This window comes from Oreochromis niloticus, linkage group LG4 (assembly GCF_001858045.2).
Source record: "Oreochromis niloticus isolate F11D_XX linkage group LG4, O_niloticus_UMD_NMBU, whole genome shotgun sequence".
Taxonomy (NCBI): Eukaryota; Metazoa; Chordata; class Actinopteri; order Cichliformes; family Cichlidae; genus Oreochromis; species Oreochromis niloticus.
In genome coordinates, this window is record NC_031969.2 from 33,545,634 (window position 1) to 33,561,810 (window position 16,177).

At 47.9% G+C, this 16,177-nt stretch overlaps 1 protein-coding gene and 1 long non-coding RNA gene across 4 annotated transcripts; one reads left to right on the forward strand and one right to left on the reverse strand.

The window, feature by feature from the left end:
- The first annotated feature begins 140 nt into the window (after positions 1-140).
- On the forward strand, positions 141-15,742 carry nlk1 (nemo-like kinase, type 1). Of its 3 annotated transcripts, none has more exons than XM_005469122.4 (12): positions 141-1,167; positions 1,811-2,218; positions 3,702-3,831; positions 3,917-3,972; positions 4,291-4,397; positions 5,323-5,408; positions 6,178-6,387; positions 6,841-6,942; positions 7,504-7,590; positions 9,570-9,768; positions 10,258-10,351; positions 11,858-15,742. In XM_005469122.4, the coding sequence occupies exons 2-12, from the start codon at positions 1,911-1,913 to the stop codon at positions 11,904-11,906; spliced, it is 1,428 nt and encodes a 475-aa protein (XP_005469179.1). In that variant the 5' UTR covers positions 141-1,167; positions 1,811-1,910; the 3' UTR covers positions 11,907-15,742. The 3 variants fall into 3 exon arrangements, with proteins under 3 accessions (XP_005469179.1, XP_005469178.1, XP_025762271.1); XM_005469121.4 differs by having other exon boundaries at positions 143-1,304; XM_025906486.1 differs by lacking the exon at positions 141-1,167 and adding an exon at positions 1,315-1,641.
- LOC102081407 (uncharacterized) lies at positions 7,782-9,563 on the reverse strand. Its single transcript, XR_003219737.1, has 2 exons — positions 9,246-9,563; positions 7,782-8,920 (listed from the first exon to the last, which is right to left on the reverse strand). It is a non-coding gene; the product is annotated as an uncharacterized LOC102081407 (long non-coding RNA).
- Positions 15,743-16,177: the final 435 nt, after the last annotated feature.

Consider the following 16,177-nt stretch of genomic DNA (forward strand, 5'->3'; position numbering starts at 1 on the left):
AATATTTAAAAAGTGTAAATCAGATGATAATACATTATTTTAAATTTGGGTTTTATTTTGCCTGTAAATTTTTATATTTTGTATTCGTTAATTCAGGTTAAAAGACATTTTTGCCACATTTTACAAAATACTACTTCAATTTATTTAAATATATTTTGATGTATTTCTTTGACTTATTTATGTTAAATTTTGGTAGTTTGAGTCCTCCATATAACCCAATGATGACCGATTATCACAGTATTATATAATAATCCAAATACTGGCTGTGTATAAGTGCCAGGGGCGGACTGAATGATCCAAATATCGATACGAACGCTCAGATCGATACATTGTTTCAGTGCGTAGTTAAATAATTTTTTCTCATGAAAAAATACATTAAAAATACTACTACTACCCCACTAAATGTGAAAAAGATCATTCTATAAAACATACATGTAAATATAGAATTTGTATTGATGTCTATTTTATTTTACAGACAGTCGGTGATGCACATTTACATCGTAGGACTCCAAAACAATTTTAAAATGAAATATTCTGAAATATCAACTGTTGTATTATCTAATTATTATGGAAAGTAAAAACAACAGTGACGTAGTGCTCATTAAAATGTGTTCAGAATTTCCAAACATGATGATGATTCACCTCTCCCCTACATTAGCTGTTTTAAAGTATCGGCATTGTTATCGGAGATAGCGGTCATGTGTTTACGTGGGGTCCGACCGATACCAAAATTTGCACCAATAATGGGCGCCCTGTTTATTCACTTTAAACGCCTCCAGAATCCGCTGAACCTGCCTGCTGTGTTCACACCTGTGCAGAACAGGGCTGGATGCTGATTGGCTGTTACTATGTGGCGCACCTGTTTCAGGAAGCACCTGCATTAATCCTCGTTTATTCTGTTTTTTTTTTTTTTCCTTTAATTTGTCACCCAGTGTTTACAGCAGAGTGAAAAAAAAATAAAAAAATCCTCCACCCTCCCCCATCCGGCTTCACCTGCTCCTCCTACAGGCTAGCCGGGCTAAGCTGTCGCTGTAGTCCGGAGCCGAAGCCCTGCTGGGTCCAAGCCCCGCTCGGAACCTGCCGCTGGATGAACCTCCACTCGGAAAAGAGGAGAAACCGCCTATATGGACGCTTCTTCTCCGCCTGTGACGGCGCCGCGGCCAGCTAGTGAGCAGCCCGCAGCTAGCTGTAGCTAGCGGCTCCGCTGGCTAACCATCCAGGCTAGCTCGAGGATTTAACTCGGCTTTTCTCGCCTTCTTTAAGCCCGTTTCCGTGTCATGCCATCGACTGCTTAACCGAGTCAGGTTTGTAGGCTCATTTTGGGACCTCGCGGGGGGAAAGCTCGCTTTCTTCGTCGATCTAGGTCAGCTCGTCCGGCCGGTGATGGTTATGTGGGTCATCGGTGGGTTAACTGGTTAGCCAGAACAGCTGGTTAGCTGCGGACGGCTGGACGCGTTTTTATTTTATTGGTGGTTTTAGAAGAAAAATAAGAGTGAAAATCGATGCGTGTGCTTGAGTGGGTGCTGTGGTCTCTGTGCACCCGAGCTGGGTGATGGAGCAGCGGGTGGATTATTTTATATTTCTGTTTTTGGACGCTGACTCGTTAGTTAGCCGGGGGATGCTAGCTGCTCCACTAACCAGGTGAGAGCAGCCTGCTACAAACAAAGGTGGCTCGGCTCGGCTGTGTCGGAGGTCCGTTCCGCCGCGGGCCTGGATTTAGCCCGGATTTAACTAGCACACTTCGGCCTGTGAACGTGTTTAAATGTGTTTCAAGCCACAGCGAGTTGACGTGTGTCTGCCTCCCTCACAGGCTGGGCATGCTGAGCGGGGAGCTGCGGGTCCTCCGAGCCTAGCAGCAGCAGGCAGCGGCAGATAACGCGACCGTGTCCGGGTGGTGCTCCGGGAGGAGGATGGCATTTCACGGCGCAGGCCGGCAGACCGTGTGTGGAGACCTATTTCCGGGCTCTGAGCTGGGCCACAAGTATTTTTGTGTGAGCTCCTCCTGCGGAGCCCCCTCCACGGGCCTCAGCGCCACACCGTGCCTCACCGGACCCACCGCCCCGGCAGGGACCCCTCGTCACCCCACAGCCCTCGGAGGAAGCACCGGCGGCGGCGCAGCGGTGCCTCAGCCCTACAGCAACCCAGCCAGCGAGGTGCCGAGCCCCGCAGAGATGGAGCCAGACCGGCCCATCGGTTATGGCGCATTTGGAGTTGTTTGGTAAGAAAACGCTGTGATCGTAATCATGCCTCACAACCCTGCTGTCAGAAAGCTCCCTCTGCTCCGACTTCCATCTTGTTTGTGCAGACTTGAAACTTAATTTTCAGGCTCAGCTCCATCTTTGTTTACATGCGCTCAAACTGTCACCACACAAGATGGCATCACCTCATCTCCATCTGGGTTCATCACCAGCCTCTGGTCATTTCTGGTTTAACTGGTTTGAGTGCTTTTAGACCTTTTGATGCTCTGCAAAGCTGCAGCGTGAGGCCTTGCCTCCCAGCTGTAACCTGACCAAGCTGTCCTCAGGGTTGTGTGATTGGTTGTCAGTGGGCCGATAAGTCAGCAGGTTTTGTAGAACATGTCAGAAAATGGTGAAAAATGTGTGTGTGTTTGATTCAGGACCGGAATGTTGGCAGGTAAACATCATGGCTGCTTCCCAGCCGGTATAGGAGGTGGAGTTTGGAGAGTAAAACTGTTTGTCCGTGAGAACTGCACATCATTACTGTAAACCAAACCACTGCAAACTACAACAGCATCATCTTCACTGCTGCTGGGGCGGGGGGCGGGGGGGCAGGCTGCTAATTCAGAAATGTGCTCTTAAATGCAGTTTACAGCCTGCTGGCATCTTTCTTCAGGCAGAAATGAGAGTGAAACGCTCGCTTCACTGTGCTGCAGTGATGGCGTGGTGCAGAGGCTCAGTAAAACAAGATTTATTAAAAGGTTAAAGGTCAAAGGAGCTGATGCTGCTCTTATTTGTCTCGTCTTCCACACTCTGTTCAGTTTACTTTAATAATCACATTGGAGGTTTAAAGACCTCATACAGGGGTTCATTTTAATATAACTGACCAATCAGAGCTCCCCCTCACTGAGTGTTTTTTAAATGTCTCTGTTTTCCGCGGTGACGCCGTGTGCAGATGAGCAGCTTGTTTCCCTCGTCTTTAGATTAGTGCTGTTCACCAGAGACGCTGCAGCCCAAAGAGGGGCCAGCACATTTACTGTGAAGCTTTAATTGTGTTTCCTGTGTACGTTTATGAGTCGTGTTGGTGAAACAGTCACAGTAAAAATGTTTGGCCCTGATCTTCTGGCACCGTGTCCGTGCACGTCCCTGTCTGTGGTTTGGCATCAGTATATGAGGAATACACAGCTAATTTGCAGTTGCATCCACATGAACATGGCCTCTGCTTCACAGTGAGGCTGATGTAGGTGTGTGACGTGAGCCCCACACTTTGGTAACTGCACCTGTCCTCCAGCAGCACCGTCTCGTCTCTGAGATGGAGCGTTTTCAGTCTTTCAGCCCAAACTTAAAGGATGAACCCGCCATTATTAAAACTTGGCTTGAGGCCTGCTTTGTGTCGGGGCGGCCGTTAGCTGCGCTGAACCTGTGACTCACTGTAACTTTATTCACTTTGAGCAGCAGTTAGCTGTTGTGTCGTCAGACTGTCTTCTAGCTGTGACAGGAAGCGTGCGCCTCGTTTCCTCACAGGTCGGTGACCGATCCTCGGGACGGCCGGAAGGTGGCTTTGAAGAAGATGCCCAACGTCTTCCAGAACCTGGTCTCCTGCAAGAGGGTCTTCAGAGAGCTGCGGATGCTGTGCTTCTTCAAACACGACAATGTAACGACCTGTGGGGCTTTTATTTTGAAGAGGGTTTTATTTGGATGTAGACGCTGAGCCGATGCCGGTTTTTCTCTCTCTGCAGGTTCTGTCGGCTCTGGACATTCTGCAGCCTCCGCAGATCGACTGCTTCGAGGAGATGTATCCTTCAGTCCTCTGTCCCAGTTTCTCCTCATTAGTTCTCCCTCGCGTCCTCCTTTAACTCGCTTAATTTAGCCGCCGGTGTCCGGTCTAAATCCAGCTCCTCGCAGATGTGAAGCACGAGGCTGCTGATGAATATTTAATGTGCATCATTTCTAAAAAAAATGTTATATTGGCACTTTTCGCTGAGCGGCCCCGGCGCTCGCCCGCCTCGGAGGCCGGTGCTGGGCGATGTGTCGTGCTCGCGTAGGCGGAGGTCGGTCCGTGTGCGAGCGTGTGCATTTTATTTTTTTTCCTTGACTGCTAACCGCCCCGCAGCTACGTGATAACAGAGCTGATGCAGAGCGACCTCCACAAAGTGATCGTGTCTCCTCAGCCGCTCACCACCGACCACATCAAGGTCTTCCTCTACCAGATCCTCCGAGGTGAGCCGGCTATTTCGCATCCCGCCGCCGCACGGGCCGAGCGACATAACCGTGTTCAGTACGAGATTTAAATACATCGCCGGCTTCAAACGCACACGTCCATCTCTCTCCTGAAGAGGCAAAGCTGCCAATCATCATCCGCCTCCGAATGCCTCGGCCTATATTTAAACAGTCGTTCAGTCTCGCTGCCTCGGTTTGTGTTTATATGTTTACTTTTCTGTGACGGTCTCATAAGCTCGCTGACCTGCAGCGAACAGCGTGTCCTGCTGCAGGCTTTAGTAGTGGCTGTAGAGGAAGTCCATTATACCCCTTTAAATCTCAGATTAGTAGTGAAATTTAAAACTTCACTGGAGGAAGTATCCGTAAGTTTCCCGCTGTTGTTCTGGGAGTTTGAGTTGTTCTTGCCACCCCGCCGGGCAGGTCGGTGGCGTGTGATGTCTCAAGATGGAAGCAGAAAAGGAGGAGAGTAAAAGAAGTCATCACAGTGATGCTGGTGGTTCAAACCAGCAGCCCCAACCCCCGGGTCATGGACCAGTACCGGTCCGCGAGAGTTGTGGCTCGGGTGTTAAATTTATGGTTTTCAGGGTTTTTATCGTTCGCACGGTGTCCCTGGGTCTTTTCCTGCGTGTTATGAATAAATCTTCTTTTTTTGGTGCCAGTACTGGTTTTATTTTGTTGTATTTATCCGCGACACCTTAAAGGCCGGTCTGTGAAAATATTGTCGGACATAAATCGGTCCGTGGCACAAAAAAGGTTGGGGACCGCTGATTTAAACATTTGCTCACCAGGAGGACGACTTGAACTCTTACCCCCATAAAGGTGACGACCTCGGCTCATGTCGATACAGACGTTTCTAAGCGGTGTGGAATCGAAGTTCAGCAGGTAAAGGGTTAAAACTCTGACCTCCTCTCTGTTTCCTGTCCAGGTTTGAAGTACCTGCACTCCGCTGGGATCCTGCACAGAGACATCAAACCCGGAAACCTGCTGGTCAACAGCAACTGCCTGCTCAAGGTAACGCCACACTCACCTGTGTCAGAGGCCGCGAAGCCTGGTTACCGGGGTTATGAAGGCGGTTCGCTTGTTACCAGGGACATCGCCATGGCAACTTGTGCTGCTCTGCGTTACGGTCGAGATGCAAAATTAACACCTGCAAAACCACCACGGTCAGTGCAGGCGGCTAAAACGTTGAAACGGTTTTCTGACGATCCAGGGGTGGAGCCTCACAGCTGTTTAAGGGCAGGGGGCGGGGTCACAGATCTGCAGTCTGTGGCAGGCATGGTGCAGAGAGACGCACGGCTCCCGTTCATAAAATCACCAGTTAAAGCTGAAACTGGAGACGGGGCGGGGTTTAGCGACTGAACGAGGGCGTCTGCTTGAGCTTTTTAAGGGCAAAAATGAGAAGCGGCGTGCTTTATTTAAAACATGTTTGTTGTGGCAATAATTAACACATAGAACAGATACTTCTACGTCCTGTACCAGGTGACGTTTGTTAGACACGATAAGACGTCACAGCTCAGAGATGGCGATGATCTCACAGTGGCGTTTGTAGCTCTACACCGAGCAGACGCAGGAGGAGCTGATGAGTCTGAGGAAACGACTCGTTGGGAAGTTTATTCAAATTTTAGTGGCATTGAAACGTCTTTGCTGCGTTTGGTCCTGAATGTGACGCCGCACTGTGGGCGGGACAAAAGTCGCCGCCTTTCCAAAACAGGAGGAAACCAATCGGCTGCTTGCTCGAGTGACTCGGATAGAGCTGTTGACGTTTTTCCGTTTTGCTCAGATTTGTGACTTCGGCCTGGCGCGCGTGGAGGAGCCCGACCCGTCACGTCACATGACGCAGGAGGTGGTGACTCAGTACTACAGGGCGCCGGAGGTGCTGATGGGCTGCCGGCACTACAGCTCGGCTATCGACGTGTGGTCGGTGGGCTGCATCTTCGCCGAGCTGCTGGGGCGACGCATCCTCTTCCAGGCTCAGAGTCCCATTCAGCAGGTGAGACGCCGGGCGCCATGGCAACCGGCGACACATTCATTTAAAAACAAAAAAACCTGCAGAGCGACAGAGCTGCTGATAACAGGTTCAATCAGAGAGTGCAGTCAGGTGACAGGGTTAGCTCCTCCTGTTAGGTCAGAGGTGTGGCTAAGATGATGTTCAGGTATGTATGCATGACTTTGACCTTTGAACTTTTGATGTACATCCACCTCAGCTTTAATTTCATGTTAAAAGTGTTTCACCTGTGGACTCGGCTCAGGTAATTGGTAGAATCAGTGAGTGTTTGAGTCGTGGAAAGCCTTCAGAGGTCTCACAATGAGCTGCTGGGAGTCGGATTAAAGATGGCGGCACGGCCGTTCCAGCTCTGAGGATCCTTCCACAAATCCAAAGGAAACCTTTGTTTGGTCTTCTGTGACGTGAAGCGGACTGTCTCTGTGTGTCTTTGTGTCGCAGCTGGACCTGATCACCGACCTGCTGGGAACGCCGCCTCTGTCGGCCCTGGCGGCGGCCTGCGAGGGCGCCCGGGCCCACATCCTGAGGGGGCCGCACAAACCGGTACGTGACTGCGTGGTGTGCTCGTAAGCTGAGCGGCAGCACGCCACTCTCTGCTCTGGAAGAAGGCCGCGTTGCTTTCTTTTATTACCCACTTGTGTTCACAGCAGCCGCCCACTCGGTCACCCCGCAGCTCCCGCTAACGCATGGTGGTTGTGTAACGCTTTACAGACGGGTTACACATCCAAAATGTCTGCCAGGTAATGAGGCGGGTTTACTGGGAAATGTGGGACAGAGTGAGGTTAAAACCAGTGAACAGCTAAAAATGATGGAAGATCAGATCTGACCTGAAGTCCCTGCTGCGTTACAGCTGCAGACTCACATTAGCACAAACAGTCAGAATTCACGTTTTTGCGTCGATAAAAGTCTGAAACTTTTGTACCACAGACGATCACAAACACTTTAACCTGAAATCTGAACGTTTTAATTCTTTTTTTCTTTTTTTTTTTTAGTTTAAAAACATGCAATAAAAACATTGAATGTAACTCTGCTGCATTCATTCTTTGAGCCTGTGTTGATCGTCTCAGCGTCTGACGTGTTGTTCGTGCTGTTTCTGGTCCTCAGCCGTCGCTGTCGGTGCTCTACATGCTGTCTGACGGAGCGACCCACGAGGCCGTGCACCTCCTCTGCCGAATGCTGGTCTTTGATCCGGTGAGTTGATGCTGAGCTGATGTCTGGCTTCTCCGGCGCTCTGTCGTTTCCTCTGACCTTCAGCTTGTTCTGTTTAATGTTTGCTGTTGTGACCCAAACGTGGACGCCTCGGTCTGAATTAACGCTGCAGCCGTTTTACTCTAACGAACAGCTTTAAGTCGTGTCGCCTGCAACAGGGAGGTCTGCTCGGCTTTCGTTCCCACTCGGTGCCCTCGCCACTTCTTTCAGGGTCTAAGTTCAGTGAGCAGCACACGCCATTGGCTACGAGTCTCTGGATGTTAGAAGAAGGAAGAGGAGTCGGCAACCCTGGCAGGAAGCTCGGAAGAGAGCGAGCAGGATGGCGGTAAATCTCTGGGTTTTTAGTCGTTGGCGAGCAAGCCTTTGGACCTGTAAGTAACACCAGCTGACTCGATGGGTCTTCAGGGTTTTTGCTCGTCACAGTTTTGCCTTCAGGAGAGCCACGTACTGTTCCTGTTACCAGATATCATATTTACTGCTGAGGAAATTAAACAGATTTTTTTAAAACGAAGAAGAAGAAAAGCTGTTTTCTGGATGCAGGAAAAACCCTGGACTGTTATCACTGCACCTGAGGTTTAGCTGTAACACCTGAGGCGACTCACAGTGACGTCAGCACAGAAGACTGTGTTTGAACTGTCATTAAATCAGTAAAAGAATAGTTTCTGTCCCACTGATAAGTGTCCATTGTGATGTAACTCACTACTGCAGCCAGAAGGTGGAACTCTGGGCGGTGCAGCCCAGATGTTTCCACAGCTGTGCTTTTGTCACAGTGATGCAGTGTGGGGTTTTTCCTCTCTCACCACAGTGGATTTAAAAACCAAACAGATGCTTGAAGTGCAGATTTTCATCTTTCATTCGAGGAACTGGACTGATTTTTTTGTTAGCGTTCCGTCACAGAGTGGATTTAATGCAGCTCGGCTGACATTTTTAAATCTTCTGCTCACACTGAGACCTTAACTCTGTACAGCTGTGTTTCCAGGTTACGCCTTGTATCTGTGGATATTTCTGCTGTATGAAAAGCAGCACGTGTACGGCCTTTCCATGAAAGTGGTGACACGATTGAGCACAACTGCTGATCCACTGCTTGGGGAAAGGTTTAGAAATCTCATAAATGTTCAGGTGTCACTCGTTAGCTGAGCGCTGGTTTTAGTCCAGCCTTTGGGCAGGACAGATGTTCACGTGACACACCTGGCTTCATTGGTTTTGACCTGAATGTGTGTGACTGTTAGTGTGGTAGTTTTCTTGAGGGTGTTCCACAGGGCTCAGTACTCGGTCCTCTCATGTTGTACTCCTCTACACTCATCAGCGCCCTCTGTTGACAAAACATCAAATTAAAATTGTTTATTTTTGACAATTCAAACTCTGCTGATTAAACTCTTTAATAAACTGTGAGACTAAATGCACTCACATGCTTTTAAAGCGCAGGAGACTTCTTCCTAACTAATGTGTATATGGGTGTGTTACATGGACCAGTAAGGGGTCAATATTGTAGTTGTGTTTGTAGAAATCATCCCATAAATATGCAGTTATATTTTTTAAATGTGTTGCTGTCCTTAAATCAGCGGCTCAAACCATCCTAAAAAATGAAATGACACTTCAAGAAACTTTAAACATCACAAATTAGAGAAAGCTCAAACCTGAGACGAGGCCCCGGGAGCCCCGATGAGGCAGAGAGAAGAGGAAAACGAGCAGGAAGCGGCGACATGGCGCTGTCCCATTCAGACTTCGCCCTGAAACTAAATACTAAAAGCATGCCCCTTGCTCCGCCCTCTCTGGCTTTATATGCATGCAGGTGAGCCTCTGCAGCCAATCAGCACTCAGAGTGAACCTGTAAAGGACCAATCAGAAAAGTTTCAGCTCAGTGAGGTTTGCCGCTGCTTGGTCATGTGACTGCAGGTGAAGGTCTCACCTGAATCCGTCAGCTGGAGAATTATTCACTGTTCCTCTGCTCTTCTCTTCAGGCGAAGAGGATTTCGGGCAGCGACGCCCTCTCTCACCCTTACCTGGACGAAGGGCGCCTGCGTTACCACACCTGCATGTGTCAGTGCTGCTACTCCGTCCCCAGCGGGCGAGTTTACACCCGGGACTTTGAGCCGGTCGCCGAGCGTCCGTTCAGTCACAGCTACGAGAACAGCCTGCTGTCAGTGTGGCAGGGAAAAGGTACGCCGGCGGCGCTGTGATGGTTTCCTTTGGCGGCAGTCGGAGCATGAACGTGTGACTCGCTCTGGGTCACGTATTGTTACAGGTTTTTATTTTAATTTTCCCAGCAGCAGGTGATTGATGTCGCGCAGTCAAACAAGACTTTGACAAACATCCTCTTTACCTTTCATAATAAAAGCCCTACAAACTCTGTGAGAGAGAGCAGTAACCTTCACTGTGAAAGGTGGAGTGTGGAGGTCTAAAACTGGTGAAATCATCATTGAGATGATTTGAAACTCTTGAAATTATTTGTTTTTCTATAATGTATTTAATTTGGATATTTTATTATTCTTTGTGGTGCGTGGTATACTGTGTTTTCTGTTTTTAATAACGATTTTTGCAGTTTGTCCTCCATAACTGGAACCGTAGCATGAAAACGAAGAGCAGCTGTAAGCTTGCTTTGTGATGTTTACGACTGATAGCGGCTGATGATCCTGTTTCTGTCCTCAGAGTTGATCCATCGCTTCATCACGGAGCACCAGCAGGGCAAACGGGTGCCGCTGTGCATCAATCCTCAGAGTGCTGCCTTCAAGACCTTCATCAGGTGAGGAGGATGAGGGAAAAGAAGGCGACGTTAAAATCACTGCGTTTGTGCTCAAACTGATAACAGACTCCAAACCAGAAGATAAGCCTGATCCGGCTCTGTTTGTGGTCTCTTCCTGTTTAAAAGGAGTTCTTTATTCCTACTGTTACTAGGGCTGTGCGATATGACCAAAATCTCATATCCCGATATTAAGACATCTATCGTCCGATAACGATATAAATCACAAAAATGTAACATTTTCTGTAAATTCTGTGAATGTCGGGCAGCTCGACTTGCGTGAAGTGTTTCCAGCTGGGCGTCGCGTACCTGGAGTCGAGTGTTTTAACTGATGCATGAAACGATACATTTGTAGACATAGGTTGTAACGGCCGCCGTTTTCTTTGTGAGTATTTATTACACAGCGTGCTGCGGGGAAAAGTCTGTTCTAACGTTTGAGTCTAAGGTTTATTTTTTAGCACCTGGCAGCTCTTTTTTGCTTCTCGTCCGTAAATACTCTGCATCTTTCACGTGATTCAGTTTATTTTGAAAAGTCTCAACAGGATCTTGAGCTTTATTGTGAAAGGTTTATGTGGAAAATAAACAAGTGGACACGAGGTGGTTTTACCGTCGTTGTTGCTAACGACAACGCATAAAAACAAGCGCTTGTCCGTCTGTAGTGTGGTTATATTAAATATAAGAGAAAGAGAGAACTTTAGGAAATTCATATAGCCACTACAGTGACCATCAAAATAATGAAAAATATTGCCGTAAACAGTTTATTTTGCGACACCACGAAACAAACGATAGCATAAAATGAAACGATAGACGTTTTTATATCGTCATCCGATATATGTCGTTATATCGAACAGCCCTAACTGTCACCGTGTGACAGTAGGAATAAAATCTTAAACACTTCTTCAGTTCTAGGGTCAAATGGTGCAGAGTCCCAGATCCCATTGTCCCTCTTGGGGGGGGGCACAGGGCTTTAACCTGGGACTCTCCACCATTTGACCCTAGAACTGAAGAAGCTTCTCAGATGAGAGGTGAAACGTCTTCAAACAACTTAGTGTGTGAATGTGAGAGTGAATGAATAGTGGCATTGAAAAGTGCTATATGAAATCCAATCCATCATTATTATCATTAAAGATGTCCAGGCGCTTTTCTTTCCAAGCTCCTTAGACTTCTTCCTTAATCCCTGTTTATACACCTCTGCATTTAATTATTAATCTCTCCTCCACACCACATCTGAGCCTGATTCTACTGGAGGTTCCTTCCTGTTAAAAGGGAGTTTTTTTGTTCCCACTGTCGCCAAGCGTTTGCTCGTAGGGGCCCGTCTGATTGTCGGGGTTACGGTATAAATCACCTTGAGGAGGCTGCTGTTGTGGTTTGATGCTGTATAAATTGAATAAGGTGACCTCAGTATTGTCTCTAATAGAAAAATGAGCATCTGTCTCTTTAAGGAGGACTGTGATGTCACCCCGGCCTGGTGAACACTCACCGTCTCTGCCTCCATCTTTGTTTCCACAGGTCCACCGCGTGGCACTCCTCTAAGGTGTCCAGGAAGGAGGAGAGATGAACGGCGCTCCTCTGCGTCTCGAGGAGCGACGGCAGTTTGAGAGGGGATTTCATTGGCCGTGGCATCTGAAAACACTGAAGAGTTTGGGTCATCTTTTCTTCTTTTCTTTTTTTTCCCCTTCACCTGGAGGCGAACGTCACACCCGCCCACATCAGGACCTCATGAAAAACCTCAAATATTTCCTCCCCCGTGATTCGACCCAAACTTCTGACGCTCGGCGTTTTTCGGTGCTCAACTTAAGAAAAACAAAACAAAAAAAACAAATTAAAAAAAAAAAAGCTGCTGATGTGAGACACAGGAAGTGAACTGGATTTGGATTTTCATGTGTTCGTAGAGACTTTAAAGATTTTAACTGTTTGGTAGATTCGATGCTTAGTTGATGTTTGAAGTCATTCCAGCCCTGTGCAATATGGATTCATTCAAAAAGGTGATAAACACGGTGGGGGGCGGGGCTGCCTACGATGTAATGGATCGGTCGGTATGACGTCATCGCCCGCCAAACATCGCCAAGGTCTTTTTTTTTTTTTTCCTCTTTTTTTATAAGTACCACATCACTCACTGTGTTTTCACCGCGCAGTGTCTTCGTGGCGTCCGCGTGGTGATGATAATGCAATTTCACAGATGTAGCAGGTTTTAACCAACAGGTGTTTCTGCACACGGTTACCTTTGCCCCCACCCCCACCCCTCCCCGGCGAGCTGTTTGGCCCTGCATCCGTGTGTTTGACCTTCACCCTCATCCAGCAGGAGAGTTTAATCAGGAATTCATCATCCTCAAATTCATTTCTCCAGGCTGTGTGGTGGCAGACTCTTATTTTGAAACGGACGACAGGAAGTTGTGACTGCTTTCAGTTGTCTGATGCGGCGTTCTGATCAGACAGAGGCCATATCTGCAGATATTTGGCAGCTTCTCCCCTAAAGCGGACTTTTTCCTCCCGTCTCAGCGTGTGTTCTGACACTTCCCTGCTCGCCTCCTGCGCCCTCGCTAACAGGAAGAGGAAGTGACGGCGGTGATGTTTTCTTTTAATTTATTGAGTGTTTGAAAGGGGTGTGTCTCCACCGTGGCAGGTTACCTCAATCCCTGGAAAAATAAAAGCCTCTATAAAAAAGAATAAACTGGAGGGGAAATGAAACTACTTTTCCCATCATTCCTCCAGATTCAGTGACTTTTACCTCGTGCTCGCTCTGACTCGGTGTGGACAGGACGTTGTGGGTGAAATGCTGCTGGGTTTTTTTGTTTTTGTTTTTTCCCTGTGTCAGGCGGAGGCTCAGGTGTCCTCGTAGATGAACTGTGTGAAACCACAAAAGCATGCGGCGGTGTTATCCCAGTGTGCTAACGGGACGGCAGCGGTGCGTTTCCTCCACCATCCAGGAGCCTAAAGGTCCCAAGAACCCAGGAACCGTCCTTCAGCTCTGTAATCTGGCTCCCACGTCTAAATCTGAGAGAACTCAGTTCCTTTACTGAACTCTGAAAACTCTGGAAGCTCGGCTTTGTTTTCCTGAGTGTGATGTGAAGTGTTTGTCAGGATGAAAATTAATCTTTCCAGCTTCCCTCTTTTTTTTTTTTTTCTTTCTAACACTCGTTTTCAGCCGCAGGAAGTGCTGCGCTAAACAGCGCTTGTGCATGGTGTAAAACGCGCTGCAGAAGTGCCTTAAACCTGCATTCTTCCTAACGACCAGCAGGGGGCGACTCCAGGCTGCAGAAAGAGTTAGTTGTAGAGAAGCGCGTCGCTCTGGGAACCCTTTCCTGACGAGTTTGTGGTCTCAGCCGGCTTCTCGTCTGAATAAAACATGAAGGAAATTCGTAGTTTATGCTCGTAACGGTGATCTGAGGCTCGGCGGGATGCGCCTAAAAACACGAGTGAAAAACGCAACTTCACTAACCAAACGGCGGCTGCAGCAGCAACGTCCATCTTTTAAATACAGTCTGTGTGCTCGTCGTCTCCTTGTGGCCAGAATGAGAATTACAAAAACAACCAGTGGGAGGATTCGGAGCTGGAATTTTCAGGAAGTGGCTGAAGGGAGTTTCTGGGCTTCGTTTGGACTCCTGTGGAGGAAACGCAGATAAATGACCTGAGTTCCTCAAAAGGTTCTTGGTCCTGCGGTGGGAACAAGACTGAAAATATTCACGAGGATTTTCAGAGTAAAAGCTCACGATTTATCTCGTACCGCTCCATCCTGATGTGTCAGCCGCAGACAGGAAGCGGAGTTGCATGTTTGTAGCTTCAAAACCATTAAAAACATTGAAGCGTCAACGATCAGCGGTGCCTGATCCTCACGGCTCTCCTGAAGTGTGATTGGTCGCAAGCCTGCAGCCTTCAGCCTGTGAGGGGCACGCTGGTGGTTTTGGTAACGCGCTCGTGGGGGGGGGGAAGATAAACTGAAGGTTTCACCTTGAAAATAAGCAGGCGCCGCTTTAGCTGCTGTTTCACACGCAAGAGGCGCCTGTTTAAAACCGAAGCATATAGCTCAGATTTTACTGTGTGTGTGTGTGTGTGTGTGTGTGTGTGTGTGTGTGTGTGTGTGTGTGTGTAATCCAGCAGATTAATAATCCTGTCATGTTCTCAATAGTTAATAATTTCAGTTTCTCATTTTGTTGTAAAGCAGCAGGTTGACGTCTGAGGAGATCAGACCTGTGGCTGAGCAGACGTGTAATCCATCAGCCTGGTTCTGATTGGTGATTGGCAGCCCCTCCCCCACCCATTTAGTGCCGTGTGACTGCAAAGAACCTTTTTAGGATCTCAGGATCTGAGGGTCGACGAAGCAGCCGAAGTTTGTTTGTTTTTGGTCGGTTCACGAACCTCGCGATGTGGAAACTCAGCGGGAACCCGCAGCTCGCGGTACCTCGCTTCCCGGACGCTTCCCGGGTTCGGTGGGATCGGCGCCGGGCGTCCTCGCCGCTCCTGCGCTCTCCTGGTTTCTTTAAACTTTCTTGGAACCCCTGAAACCTCAGCTCGCGTCGCCGTGGAAACGCGGAGGGCGACTTGTATATCTGCATGTGTATATTTATTACCCCGCGGAGAGCATTTGGGTCTGAATGCTGTGCAATGGTCGACGAAAACCTTTTGTGGTCATTTTATTTAATTCACCTTTAGGAAGTGATTTTATTAGCAGGCTTTTATTTTGTTTTTGTTTGTTGTGATCTAATTAGATTTTTGGGGGGTTTTGTTTTTTATGCGAGTCCGGAGAGGAGAACGTTTAGGTAACTGTTCCCTAAAAAACAAACAAAAAACCCTGTGGTGACCTTGTGCACATGTGCAGCCCTGAGTGTCTGACTTTAGTCACATGACAGAAGAAGCTCAGGTGCAGAGAGGAGGGCTCGGCTGTGTGAGGACATTATTCATCATGAAGCTTCTTTTTTGGCCTCCTTATAAATTACGAGCATGAACAGATTAGTGGCACCGAAGCGTCGTCAGGAGGTCGTGTGATTGGTTCGTTTCTTTGTTTTGTATGTTAGCGTTGAGTGTTACTGCAGCGTGAGCTGCAGACGTCTGCAGGTTATTACAGTAAACTCAATAATAAGTGTGGAAAACGGACGTTTAGGAAACTTAAAGAAAACTCAAGGAAACAATTTTGTGTGCTTAAAAAAACGAAAATGTTATTTTTGGCGGTGTGGTCGTGAGGCTCGTCAGGAAAACCTCTCACTCGTCCAGAGACTCAGACACTTTTGTTTGTATTGACCAATCAGGTCTGAGCAGCCTCTGGTTGCTTGCAGGTAAACAAAGCGGGGAACAGGAAGTCCAGGCGGGACTTCCCAAATCTGACCATAAAAACAGTATTTACCATCATGTGATGTAAATATCATACAGCACGTTTCCTGCTGCAGATTGGGTCAAAAATCAGATTTCTGTGAGTTTCTGTTGAAGGTCAATGATGATCTTCTCCTTCATGATTGGGTCGTTTCTCCAGCCTGCAGATGTTCACAGCGACTAAAAGTGAAACTCCGACTTCAGAGAGACGCGTGGTCACTCGGGCGTTTTCCCTCCGGACTCGTCTCTTTCCTCGTTTCTGTCGTCGTGGTCGTAGAGGTCCTTCCAGCTTAGGCGACCCGTGTTTGGTCTTTCCCTCCCTGCACTGTTCTCAGATCAGCCGTCGGGTGAAGCGGAGCGAGGCGGCTGCTCTGCTGTAGAGATTAGACTCGTTTTTCTTCTATGAAAAGAAACTTGATGTGTTGATTATTCTAAATATGATGTTTTAAAAAGATGTTTTTGTCTTTGTTTTAGCAAAGTTTTTTTTTTTTTTTTTTTTTTGACTTGTGTTCCCAACAAATACTT

Bases quoted from the DNA above. Each gene is read 5' to 3' on its own strand.
- nlk1 (XM_005469122.4), top strand. From the start codon at position 1,911: ATGGCATTTCACGGCGCAGGCCGGCAGACCGTGTGTGGAGACCTATTT. The intron at 3,832-3,916 runs GTAACGACCTGT...CTCTCTCTGCAG, and splicing joins GCTTCTTCAAACACGACAAT to GTTCTGTCGGCTCTGGACAT. The intron at 4,398-5,322 runs GTGAGCCGGCTA...TTTCCTGTCCAG, and splicing joins CCTCTACCAGATCCTCCGAG to GTTTGAAGTACCTGCACTCC.